The sequence below is a fragment of the Aspergillus flavus genome, chromosome 1 (assembly GCF_009017415.1).
Source record: "Aspergillus flavus chromosome 1, complete sequence".
Classification (NCBI taxonomy): Eukaryota; Fungi; Ascomycota; class Eurotiomycetes; order Eurotiales; family Aspergillaceae; genus Aspergillus; species Aspergillus flavus.
In genome coordinates, this window is record NC_092406.1 from 4,482,601 (window position 1) to 4,495,031 (window position 12,431).

General features: G+C 44.8%; 4 protein-coding genes across 4 annotated transcripts; 2 read left to right on the plus strand and 2 right to left on the minus strand.

The window, feature by feature from the left end:
* The first annotated feature begins 718 nt into the window (after positions 1 to 718).
* F9C07_1123171 (cytochrome protein) lies at positions 719 to 3,710 on the plus strand. The gene is made up of 4 exons (XM_041288052.2): positions 719 to 1,655; positions 1,713 to 2,470; positions 2,526 to 2,644; positions 2,742 to 3,710. Exons 1-4 carry the CDS (start codon positions 1,287 to 1,289, stop codon positions 3,071 to 3,073), a joined length of 1,578 nt encoding a protein of 525 aa, XP_041140360.1. The 5' UTR covers positions 719 to 1,286; the 3' UTR covers positions 3,074 to 3,710.
* Positions 3,711 to 7,673: 3,963 nt separating this feature from the next.
* On the minus strand, positions 7,674 to 8,341 carry F9C07_2228434 (DASH complex subunit Dad2-domain-containing protein; the record flags this gene model as incomplete). Its single annotated transcript, XM_071509828.1, has 3 exons — positions 7,674 to 7,810; positions 7,901 to 7,960; positions 8,098 to 8,341. 3 exons carry the CDS (start codon positions 8,339 to 8,341, stop codon positions 7,674 to 7,676), a joined length of 441 nt encoding a protein of 146 aa, XP_071365948.1.
* A 437-nt stretch (positions 8,342 to 8,778) lies between these two features.
* Positions 8,779 to 11,088, plus strand: F9C07_2228435 (uncharacterized protein; the record flags this gene model as incomplete). Its single annotated transcript, XM_041283936.1, has 3 exons — positions 8,779 to 9,287; positions 9,346 to 9,869; positions 9,923 to 11,088. The coding sequence occupies 3 exons, from the start codon at positions 8,779 to 8,781 to the stop codon at positions 11,086 to 11,088; spliced, it is 2,199 nt and encodes a 732-aa protein (XP_041140359.1).
* Positions 11,089 to 11,480: 392 nt separating this feature from the next.
* F9C07_1662 (phosphatase inhibitor-domain-containing protein) lies at positions 11,481 to 12,099 on the minus strand (the record flags this gene model as incomplete). Its single annotated transcript, XM_071508293.1, has 2 exons — positions 11,481 to 11,779; positions 11,874 to 12,099. The coding sequence occupies 2 exons, from the start codon at positions 12,097 to 12,099 to the stop codon at positions 11,481 to 11,483; spliced, it is 525 nt and encodes a 174-aa protein (XP_071365949.1).
* Between the last annotated feature and the right edge of the window lie 332 nt (positions 12,100 to 12,431).

Consider the following 12,431-nt stretch of genomic DNA (forward strand, 5'->3'; position numbering starts at 1 on the left):
CGACGATTGGCGAGAAGCTTGATCCCCAGTACAAAACTAGTAGCGCGTGTTCTATATATAGAGAAAGGTGTGCTCACATATGTTTGTTAGGTATATGTAGAGCCCATGTCATATCAAAAGGAAAAGAGATGAAAGAAGAAAAGAGGTAAATTTTCTTAATCCCCTAGACAAGGCTAGGGCTTCATAGTTGGGCACAGCATTACGTGGTAGTCAGTTTAAGTAGTATGTTGATGAGGAATTTTGATTTTGTTTGGTTTTTATCGATTTCCAAGGCCTTGGCCCTTGGCTAGGGAGATCCACTTATCCAGCCAGACCCTGGCAGTGGAGTATCTCCCAACTATGTATCATTGTATACTCAATACTACCCATATGCACCAGTCACCGATAGTGTCCGCCGGAATGATAGTATTATCGTCAATTATCTGTAAAGTACAGATGCATCTACAGTACTCCGTAGTATGATTATGAAATTGTCGAGGGTGAACATCGGTAAAACAAGAGAAAAAAAACCATTGTGAGAGATCATCGCGATCAACTCTCCAGTGCATCCACCTAGGGCCCTCTAAAATCTACTAAACTACTCTGTATCAGGCTGATTGTGGCAAAAACATCACCACCCACAACATCTTTGCCATAGTCGGGTCTATGCATACCTGGTAAACCTCATAGAGGAAAGGATGTATGAATACACCCCCTACAAAAATAGACTTAGAACCAACTCCCCTGTCATACCTCAGGTGCCTAGTAGTAGGAAAAATTTCTAGGTGCAGCCGCTAACTAGGGCGTATGGATTAAATATTATCTCGGTTTCTAATGCTCATCATTATAGAACCAGATCGACGCCTATCCACCGATCATATTGTACCTCACTTGTGCTACAACACAATATACATAATTTTAACAGAATATAAGACCAGAATATCGACAATTTGAACACAGATTGAGGAGTATAATCACCGAGTTTATGTACTTACATCTCTTGTGAGGGAATTGGCTGGTGGCGGAAATGTTCCGGGTGCGGAATTCTCTCGGCTGTAATAACAACAGATGTATCAATTCCGCGATGAACATCGCATCGTTCTGTGCTATACCCGAAATACTTTCTCTATGTAGAAAACGTGGGGTAGAGTCGGGCTCATAGACCCTACTTTCCTATGTCTAACAGAACGGAAAGCTTCCTCCTTTGCGGCATGCGAAGACTATTACATTTAAAGCCTCATGGACGTGTGGCATCCTCTGTCCGCGACAAACCACGACAGTAGAAGCAAAACTTCAGATAGTCCAGCATGGCCATAACAGCAACTCTGTTCTCCATACAGAAAAGTCTTATTCATACCCCTCTACAGTCAATAGCTATAGCGGCCCTATTCACCTCCTGTCTCTATTTCATTGTCAATGAATTCATCCGTGCTTTCTCTCGTGTTCCAGGATTCAAGGGGCCTCGTGGTCTACCTTTAATTGGGAACATCGCCCAAATTCGCAAGAACGCCGCTGAACAGTATCGCATATGGTCCAAGACCTACGGACCCGTTTATCAGATTCAATTGGGGAATATTCCGGTTATTGTTGTGAACTCTGCCGTCTCTGCAAAGGCAATCTTTGGGCAGAATGCACAGGCCCTAAGCTCAAGGCCTGAGTTTTACACATTCCATAAAGTAGGGATAGCTCAATATCCCTTCTCACTGAGTGCACTATTGACAGATTCAATACAGATCGTGTCCAACACTGCTGGCACAACCATTGGGACTTCCCCCTACAGCGATTCGCTGAAAAGACGTAGGAAGGGTGCCGCCTCAGCACTTAACCGACCGTCGGTGGAGTCCTATGTCTCGCATCTGGATGCAGAGTCCAAAGCATTCGTGGCGGAACTTCTTAAGTATGGAGAGGGCGGGAACGTACCAGTGGATCCCATGGCGATGATCCAACGCCTCAGTCTGAGTTTGGCTTTGACGCTCAACTGGGGTGTGCGTGTGGTATCACAGGAAGAGGACTTGTTCAACGAGATCACCCACGTGGAGGAGGAGATAAGCAAATTTAGGAGCACCACCGGCAATCTACAAGATTACATACCTCTCTTGCGGCTAAACCCCTTCAATACTAACTCGAAGAAAGCCAAGGAGATGAGAGATCGGCGAGATAAATACCTCAATGGACTCAACCGTGATCTAGACGATCGAATGGAGAAAGGAATCCACAAACCCTGTATCCAAGCCAATGTCATCCTTGATCAGGAAGCGAAGTTGAACTCAGAAGAACTTACCTCTATCAGCTTGACTATGCTCTCAGGAGGGCTTGATACTGTTACTACGCTTGTGGCTTGGAGTATTGGCCTCCTCGCTAAACGCCCAGACATCCAAGACAAAGCTGCAGAAGCGATTCTGAATATGTATGGCCCTAACCAACCAATGTGCGATGCTGCAGATGATCAGAGATGCGCATACGTTGCTGCACTGGTAAGAGAGTGTCTAAGGTTCGTCATCCCTTATAGCCCGAATTGAGTGGGCTATCCAAGTAACACCATATAGGTACTTTACGGTCCTTCGTCTGGCCCTCCCTCGGACATCGATCAGAGATATTACATACGGCGGCAATATAATTCCCAAGGGTACTGTTTTCTTTCTAAATTCGTGGGCTTGTAATATGGGTATGTGATTTTCTTTTCTTTCTTTCTTTTTTTTTTCTTGCCTTGACATTCTGTCGACTATTGAGGTCTCGCCTAAGTAACGCTATACCTTCCATAGATCCCGATACCTGGAGCGACCCGGAGGAGTTTAGGCCAGAAAGATGGCTTGAACAGCCCGATGCACCTTTATTCACCTACGGGCTAGGCTACCGCATGTGTGCAGGCTCACTCCTTGCTAACCGCGAACTGTATTTGATCTTCATGCGCACCATTAATAGCTTCAGGATTGAACCATATGACGAGATCGATTGGCACCCTGTCCATGGCAATGCAGATCCTACAAGCCTAGTCGCAATCCCGAAAAAGTATAAGGTCAGGTTTATTCCTCGAGACAATAAAGTGCTTGAGGATGTTCTTGGTTCAGCGTTTTCCTTGAAGCGTGTTATATGAGGATGGTACCCGCCGAACGGATGTTTTATGCTGGTATTTATCTTTTGTGGATATAGAAAAGAAGTTGTTTCTGTATCCCTTTCCTTCTTTTCATTTCATATTCCGCCTGTTCGTCTATTTTTTAAGCATGTCATGAACCACCATTGACATTTTACTGTGCGTAACAACAGATTCAGTTCTGCGTCTCCCCTTTATTCCACATGATAATCAAAGACATCAGCCCTGTATTGTAATATTGTTGAAGACCTGCAATCAGTCTTATAATCATTATTCAACAGCTATCGGGTAATCATGCTTCAGCCCTACGATATGCCCGGCACCTTAAGATATGACGAGGCAATTTCAAATAGGATAGAGGCTGGTGCAGAGGCTATTCCTGAAGCTAAGGGAGCAAGGTAGCTTTATTCAACACGGAAGGGTTATGTAGCTTCTGTGGAGCATATCCTTTAACCAACCTCGCTCCATAGTTATGTGTTTGCGATGATTAAACAAGAAAGAAAACAAAGTGGCGCCCCAAACACACATAGGTAAAAGGATATATAGGAATATAAGAATTGTATTTTGTCTATTCGCCAGTAAGGTCTCCAAATAAATTCAGATGTACAAATTCACGAGTATCGTAATTATCATCCTTATGAGGCCAATCATCTCTTTAAGTCGCGGACTTGATCAAAACGACTTGCATAGTCCCGCAATTGATCTTGAACTCGGTCTGATATCGTAAGGTCTTGTGATATGTGGCTTTTAAGTGAGGAAAGAGGGGTTTGAGAAGACGAGGGCGAGATCATCCATGATTGTGTAGAGGACCTATTAGATGGTAGAGATAAGTCCCTGATATGGTCTTTAACAGTACTAACTCGAGGGGTTTTGGCTGCAATTTCTGTCGCAGTCCTCTGAGGCCTTTGTGGGTAGACCGACACAGGAGTATCAATCACGATAGCCTCCTCCGTGAGATCTAGCTCGGCGAGTCTACAATATTGAGAACAGTAGGGCCCCCTCAAGGTCTGTCAGTCACAGGCTAAACAGAAGTCGAGAGACCATCCCGTGGCCATTCTGGTCTATATGACCTTGAGGAATCAAGGTGAAGAACGATTATAGAATTATGTGGTAAGGGGGGTGGCGTGAAGTCACGATAGATGGATACATCTACCAATCGAACATCGCTTGGAAGTAGAGGGTAGCAGTAGCCTTCAGGTGCGAAAACAACGGTAGGGGTGAGACTTTGGGGGAAAGGGTGAGTTTCAAGACTATGCAGTCATCTTAAATCACTCAGATGCCAATTTCATCTTGGGGTGTTGTTAGGCGTTGGTTGACCATATGTAGACCACGCACGATGACTATATGTAGTGAACAGAATTTAGTAAAGGGCGGGCCCGGACCAAGGCAGAGAAATGAAAGAGAGGTGGTGCTAGTAGCTGTGACGAGCAGGAGGATGAGCAAGAGGACGGTTAAGCACGGAAGATCTTTATTGATATATATTTAGCACAAGCCGCCGCCAGTGTACTGTATCTGACCGGTTTATCCATGACGCGCCATATAGTCCATTGCTGTACGAGTTATTAAGTGTTTGATATTATTTACCGAGTCATACCTCCCGGGTTCCACGCCTGGTGGAGCAGGAGGGGTGAGCTAAAATCATCATAGTGGCCGTACTGTTATACCTATGCCCAGTACGTGTACAGTAGTACACAAGCGTGCATGCCTAGGTAGCAAGGCAGAACCCAATCACAATAGATTGTAGATGTTTCCCTTTTGTTAGGACTCCAATTTGACGTGCGTTAGGCATTCAAAGATCAAGGGAGGGGTAGTGTACCAGTGATTTGGTTTATACGCAAGGAGACCAGGCCATTCCAGCAGTGGCGTGGCCAAGATCCAGTAGTATCACTGCCTCTTGAAAAGGAACTCCTAAGCAGCTGTTCATCGAAAGAGGTCCAATCTGACTGGATACCCGGCAAGGTTGGATGAGTAGGAATGTATAAGATCAGTGATTGGAGAGACACACCAATTAATTTGAGGGTGGAGAAGCACACCCCGCTCTCCTCTCTAGCTACCCTCCATAATGACAATACTTATAAACACGCGTTCCGGATTGGATGGGATTGGAATGTGTGATGTGGTTGACGGTGATCATAGGTAGATGCGACGACGTAGTAGCATCCCCTAAAATGGGTACTTAATGGCCATGTAAGTGGACGTAGACTAAGGCAGATAAGTGTATCGATCGTCTAAGCCGCTTATCCATACGGTAAGGTAGGTCATTTCGACTCGACTTAGGGTAAGTGAATTTTCAGAAATTCAACATCATACACTGAATGCAAGAGGCGACCCAATGTTCTCTTTGCTATCACCCGGGTCCAGTTCGAAAATATGTAGCGACATGGTGATAAACGTAGCCACGTAAAAGAGGCATATTGGTACATACATACCATTTCCACGTTGTGTTGTGGAGAATTCCATGTCGTGACTTCAATGCCTAATATACTACAATGGCATTAGTTGTCAACATACCCTTTCTATGAAGTTCAGCAGTAAACACCCTGGAAAGTGTGATGTTGTTGAGAAGTTAAGATAAAACTTTGTAGCTGTAGTCCAAGGTATGGAGCAGCCTGCACACTTAAGATACGGTAGGTGTTTCATCACAGTGCCAGCTTGTATCAGAGTTACACGGGCAGGTGTTTATATATTGAGAATTTAAGAGCCGCTACCGGCACACCCCTTTGGCTACCGGCACACTGTCTAGGCTATTTATACACTTTTTTTCTACCATTATCTTTTTAAAATATATAAAAATATCTAAAAATTAGCTTTAATTAAAAATCTATATAATAATTTTCCTGCTACTACTTTTCTAATATAGAAATAAAATTAAAAATTCTAGAATTAAGATCTTAACTATAATTTACTATCTATTATTTAAAAATCTAGATAATCTATAATATTTTAAGATTATATAATCTAATAATTATATCTAAGTAAAAAATAAATAGTAATTTTTTATTTAAATAGATATAGAGTATAGTATTATACTATATATAAAAGTTAATAATTTTATATTTTTATTTTTATTTTAGAAAGATAGTGACAGAAAAATTACTATATAGATTTTTAATTAGAGCTGATTTTTAGATATTTTTATATATTTTAGAAAGGTAGTAGCAGAAAAAAAAGTGTGTAAATAGCCTGGACGGTGTGCCAGTAGCCAAAGGGGTGTGCCGGTAACGGCTCCCTATATATTCCTTGCATTTTTGTTTGTGGTATCCGATTATTGTTTCCAGATTATAGAACTACAAAATCATGCGGCTGCAAATGCTGTAGCGGAGTCTGACCCCTACAGTATACGGCAAGCTATTACGGCCTTCGCCATAGTACGTACCAGATATATACTTAAAAAGGGGGCTGAACTGTAGCCACGATAGCTTGAAGTCAAGAACCTTCTTTTTTTTTTCTTTCCTCCCCGGCTTCAAGGTTCTTATCCGTTTTGACCAGCCTATGGATAGGTGTGGTTTATTATTCAATACGTTGTGCCTTAGATACGAATGAATATACTTACTCCATATATGATACAGGATATGAAAAGGGTCTGCTAGAAGTTACTCTGTACTCTCTTCAAGATATTTAGTTGCTGTCTCAGTGCATCCAAAGATATAGTTTATTCAGCTTAAGATAAAAAGACCGCCAAGGTAAAAGGCCTACTATATGGCTTGAACCAGGACCCCAAGAAAGATCCTTGGGAGAGAAGGGTCGTGAGATACTAGGAATGACTTGGACGGTCACTAGATCGTCGAAAGGACATGCGAGTCTTGTGTATCCGCCCCACTCAGGATAACCCTGGTTGGGGTGTAGATATGATCATTTCTGTTCCTAGTGGACACACATGGATATACCCAGAAAAGAGGAAAAGGGCAAGTAGAAGGAGAGAGACTTGAAACAGAAGAAGCTTCCTTACTGAACGGGGAAGAAACAACTAAAACACGAACAACTTTCACATAGTAAATGGAAGAATCCCTGGGATATACTATATCAAAGAATTGTAACTGAAGGTCAGTACAACCTTTAACAAGTAATAGTTTTAGGCAGTCTTCAATGGTCACCAAAATGAAACTCACAATGATAATTTGCTACTTTGACCAATTGCTCACTTCATTAAGGTCCCAAATGCTCCCTAGTCTCCCTTTTCTATCATAGACAGGTTAAGGGAAATACATATCGAGCTTTCTCATATTAGACATTGACAATGGTGTGCATGCTGGCTGAGTTACCCAAGAATTGCATACTCTTCTCAGTGTATGTGGCCGGGTATGCAAGGAGCAACTCGCTTAACCCGAAGCGGGCTCATTGTATATTTCATTCTGGCTGAAATACACAATGATGTACCGGTCCATGCCCGTATTCCAGAACAATAACAACAATTACAGGGAGTATGTTGCATTCCTATTGGTTGAGTCACACTATAGTGAGTCTGACACTGTATTGAATTCATACAGTGAGCGCTCGCTATCAGTTTCGTTGGCCTTGTGTCATGGCGTTTATCGTTTTGTACGGCGATATCAGAAGAGGCACAACTTGAAATGAACACTGCGGGTTTAACAGAAGCCTTGCATTACTCTCTCGCCGATGCTGCTTGATCTGCTGGTATTCGGACTAGAGTCGCAGGCATGGGAGTATCAACTGATTTATCACCCTCAGACAAGGTGTTTGGATTTTGCACCGTCGGTCTTTGAACATTTACAGCTTCTGCTGTTCAGGGAACCAAGGGGTCAGCAATGGCAACCAATAATACAGATCTCAGCAGTGCTAGCATAGGTAGAGAACAAGGTGGCGGCTTACTGGAGGCCATGCTAATCGACCGTAGAACATTGTCCCAGTTAGCAAGAACGCAGGCAACAGCTGGACTCGACAAGGCAGCAAGCATTAGCATGAAGCGCGCGTAATTGATCAAGTCATTGAATTTTATATTCTTCGAGGAATCACAAGAGCGGCCTTGAGGCTAAACTGGCAGCATGTGTAAACCGATGTCAACGAACCTTCTGTGCCATCCTTAAGCGTCCCTATCTTCTCTTCTAAGACTTGCATTTGCATCGCTAGCGCACCACTCATCTCACGGAGTTGCTTCAGATTATCTAGCTCGGCCTTCTTCGACGCAATCCGGGCAGCCAGGGCCGACAATTGCTGCTGGGGCGCAGCATGATGAGTACTTGGCTGGCGAAAAGATGAGCCTGTAGAAGACACTGACGGAAGCATTGATGTAGGTCGCGACGTGTAGGTCATCTCAACAAGAGAATCCGAGTTAGGAACTAGTCGAACGAAGCACCTGGAGGATGTTTTCCTACCTCTGGATCCAAAATGAATAGTAGTTGTAGATTGTCAGAGATGTGACTATAAAGCGGTAAACTCCGCCTATGCCTTCCTAAGCAGCCAACCCGCTTTACCCGCTAATCCCAGTCGGGGCAAATATCAACAACATAGTAGCACTCTGTTTACATGCTCTTTCAAGCAACCCACCCACAAGGAAACTTTCCACCAACCACCTAACGAGCACGCGGTCTTCTCGTTTCATCATAGCCTAATTTCATTACAAATCTTCATCATATCCCCTACAACTGGCCTGGTCAGCGAAGGGAAGGCACAGACAGTGCAGTCTGCATCGGCTTATGAAGCATGGCTCGCTTAAACGAATCAACAATCTCGACGGAATCCGTCGAAATATGTGCGTTATATACACTACTCTGGGGCCACTAGTGCCTGGTAAATTATCGGATGTTGACCTCTTCAATACCCCAGTGAAACGGCGATTCGTGCGTCAGAATCGCGAAATCGCCCGAGTGAACTCGATACAGTCCCTTCGAATACGCAGCCTCGAATCAGAAGTTTCGCATCTCCTTTCAGAAAATGTTTCCCTCAGAGAGCGAGTCATCAATCTTAGCCAAAGAATAGAGAGATTCGAGGCGGCCGAGTTGTTCCAGAATGGAGTCTACGACATCAAAGCGAGACTTGACAATAAGTTGATGGAGCTTGGAAGCTTAGTAGCTGATTTGGGCGCATTACCACGCAAATTCAACAAGTCGGCCAGCAGGATAACAGAAGTTGCACACCAGGAGCGACCGGGCTTAGATTCTAGACGTAACATAGCTGATCTTGAAGCTTATCCCGCAGAGCAAGACGGTAGGCTTCCGGTTATATTGGAAGACAAATATTATCCACAAAATACATTGGAGTAAGTGGGGCATGTCGTCTGTCATAGAGCATTAAGAGCTTTTACTGAAAGTCAGCAGGCCGCAGGAAATGGAAGAACTGATGAACAACAACATGAACCCCCCGCAATCTTCGGGCCAGGAGGAACCTTCGATATCCCAAATAGACAGCATGGCCGATGATACATACTCGACATTGTCTGAAGCAGTTCTGGATACCCAAGAGTTTGACGGCTCCCCAGGCCCTAACGAGGCTCTTCTTCCCCCAACTCTTGAAACAAGAAAAAAGAGGAAGGCTGGGTCCGGCAAAGTACGCGAAGAAATCTCCGACATGAACTCTGGGGAGTTTCCTACACGAAGAGAGTCAAATTTCTTGCCAAATCCAGGTTCCAAACGTAAATTCCCTGGTAGTGACGATAGCGATTTTGCATCAGCACCCCCAGATGAGGACGACTTCCAATTCACTCGACCTACTCAGATGCCACAGTTACCGCACGATCAATTACTACTGACACGCAGCGATCAGTCGCCAATTAAGAGGCAGATCTCCCAAAGGGGAGGCTCCAAAGGTGATAGCAGACCTAAGCGAAAAGCCCTCGAGTCAAGTATGTTGCGATTAATCGCTCTTCTACGAACAGTGTAGCTAACCTAAATACAGAGAGCACCAACTTGTCTTCAATAGAGCACCAAGCTATTGGAGCCCATGGACAAGATTGTAAGACCCTAGCAAGAATGAACAAGCCGACCGATGAGAATGGACCGATAGACCCAGCTCATTTGAAGGAGGCTATACACGGTCAAAAAATAGCCCTGAACGAGAGGCCTCATTGCAATGGTTCTGATAAGGCTAGACAAGAAGAGGATGGGGATGAGTATTATCGAAATCACTCTCATGTGGCTGAAGACACATCACGCTCATCTTCGCCACCTGTTGATGTATCTCGAGTACAACACGAGCTTGAGGCATCGATCTCCTTACCTAATGCTTCATCTCGACCCACGAGGCGCCAAAGATCTGTGGTAAGCTACGCAGAACCTAATTTAAGGGATAAGATGAGACGTCCTACGGATGAGTTCATAGCAGCAGTCGGAGGCGATCATCACCCAAGGAGGACATCCGGTTCCATTCCTGGACGAACGACTTCAAACGATGAATTTGACGAGCGTAAAGGTGGCAAAATCAATGCAAGAAAAAAGCGAGACTCAGACATGGAAGGCAGGGACCCTAGCGCACCTCCGACGGCTTCTTCCGACAATCTTCCTAGGCAACCAGCGAACTTGATGTCTCGGAAACAAAGGAAGGCCTCACTTGCAAGTAGAGAAGATGCACCGCCTGTCGATGGTCCTATGATGAATGAGATAAACGAAGCCCAAGCTTGTCAAATAGCTGGGGGCCGCGAGTTGGACGGGGTTTCAAGTGACCAACCTATGGCTGAGGTACAAATGGGAAGCACAGGGAAGCACAGATCGCCGACTGCAACGGACCCTAGTGACATGCCGATGGAGTTATCCAAGAGTATACCTAGAGCGGCAGCAGTTCCCAGCCGGCTGTCCCGACGGCACTCCTCAAAACCCAGATCATCTGGGCGGGATCATTATTCTCCAGAACACGGGATGAGTGTTTCAGGTGCCGAGCAAGAAAGTATGACAGGATCTAGAGCCTGCTTAGGAGGGTCTAATGATACGTCCATTGAGAATATCAGTGAACCGAGGGCATTCATGTATGCCCCAGAAGCTCCTCCATCAGCCATGGGGCTAGCAATAGATGCTAGACAGATGAGGCGCGTGCCACGCGCTGCCAGGAGAAAAAGTATGATGTTGTGATCAGTTAATCATAATCATGTTCGGGGACAATCTGCATCTACAGGACCCCTGGATCGAAGTTTGTTAGACTATGAGATAGATACCCCTTTCCGTGTTTGGGCTACTTCTGTATGAATCCACATTCTTTTCAGGAAACCAATGATCACTTGACTCCTACACTATTAGTTGGGACAGAGCGTTGCGCACAACGATACTGTCTTAGCCCCATCGCCTTTTCATAGCCAACCTCCGAGAAGACAGATCTCTTGAGAACGACTACAATGGCTAACTGACTCTACACAACGTATACCGACAAGAGATAAGATGCGAGAGCTGCTCCACCAGTTTAATTCTGCTGAGTATTGTAAATTAGATAGACCAACCCTTTGTCATATCCACGAAAGCCGGATCCTCTAGCGCCCTTTTGTGGTCTTAGGCATCTTCTCGTACGCATTGGGACTTGGTCTCCTCCGCTTAAGCTTTCTGTGACCATGATTTGGGCAACACGTTAGCCGCCCTCTCTCCCTGTCATGTTCAGATTCTTGCTCATGGGAATGATTGTCGGTAATATGATGCACCGACGAACGGCCCAGGGTGTTCCTGGGATTATCTATCTCATTATCGCTATCGGCGTCCGATGATTCAGAATCAGATGATTCAGACTCTGAACTACTTTCACCGACAGGTCGAGCTTTGTGGTAGATGCAGCATACTACGCATCGATACGATTCACCATATCTGTTAGCCTTGGATGGCAAGGAAAGCACGATGCAGAAGGTCACGCCGTTTAGCGTAGCAGTACTCACCTTTAGAGCTCCTTTTCCCCATTCCTTCATTATCTATCACATCCTCACTCCATCGTATATGCCGGTGCAAGCCTCTGCCCTCAGTGTTAGACTCAACAGTTGGTTCGTTTTCTGCTCTTAGTCTGAGTGTGCCTGGAACTCGAACAGTTGATGTATTATTAGGCTGTTGAGGCACCGATTCAACCTGGGATGTCCCACTCGGTGCTATTTGTCGGGATCTAGACATCGTGGGCAAGACTCATATGGTAGAAATAAATATCTATGCGTAGGACAATTGTTTCAAGAAGAACTCCGATCGATAAGAGTCTAAGCCATTGCAGACTGATATGGCTCTGAGGCTAGGGTACTCTGTAACGCTAGGCTAAACTTATTTAAATACCAGCACCGTTAAGACGTCTTTGATTGGCGGCTCACCGCCTACATTTGTTCATTTATTCCAGATTGAAGATTGTCATGAGCAACAAAAATAGAGCCTTAGGGGTTGATACATCGCATATAACCTTGAAGTTTGTGAGGCGCAGCCAAATCTACTTCCATAAAGACTCGCTGAAGGAAAAC

Bases quoted from the DNA above. Each gene is read 5' to 3' on its own strand.
- F9C07_1123171 (XM_041288052.2), top strand. From the start codon at position 1,287: ATGGCCATAACAGCAACTCTGTTCTCCATACAGAAAAGTCTTATTCAT. The intron at 1,656-1,712 runs GTAGGGATAGCT...GATTCAATACAG, and splicing joins AGTTTTACACATTCCATAAA to ATCGTGTCCAACACTGCTGG. The intron at 2,471-2,525 runs GTTCGTCATCCC...AACACCATATAG, and splicing joins CTGGTAAGAGAGTGTCTAAG to GTACTTTACGGTCCTTCGTC.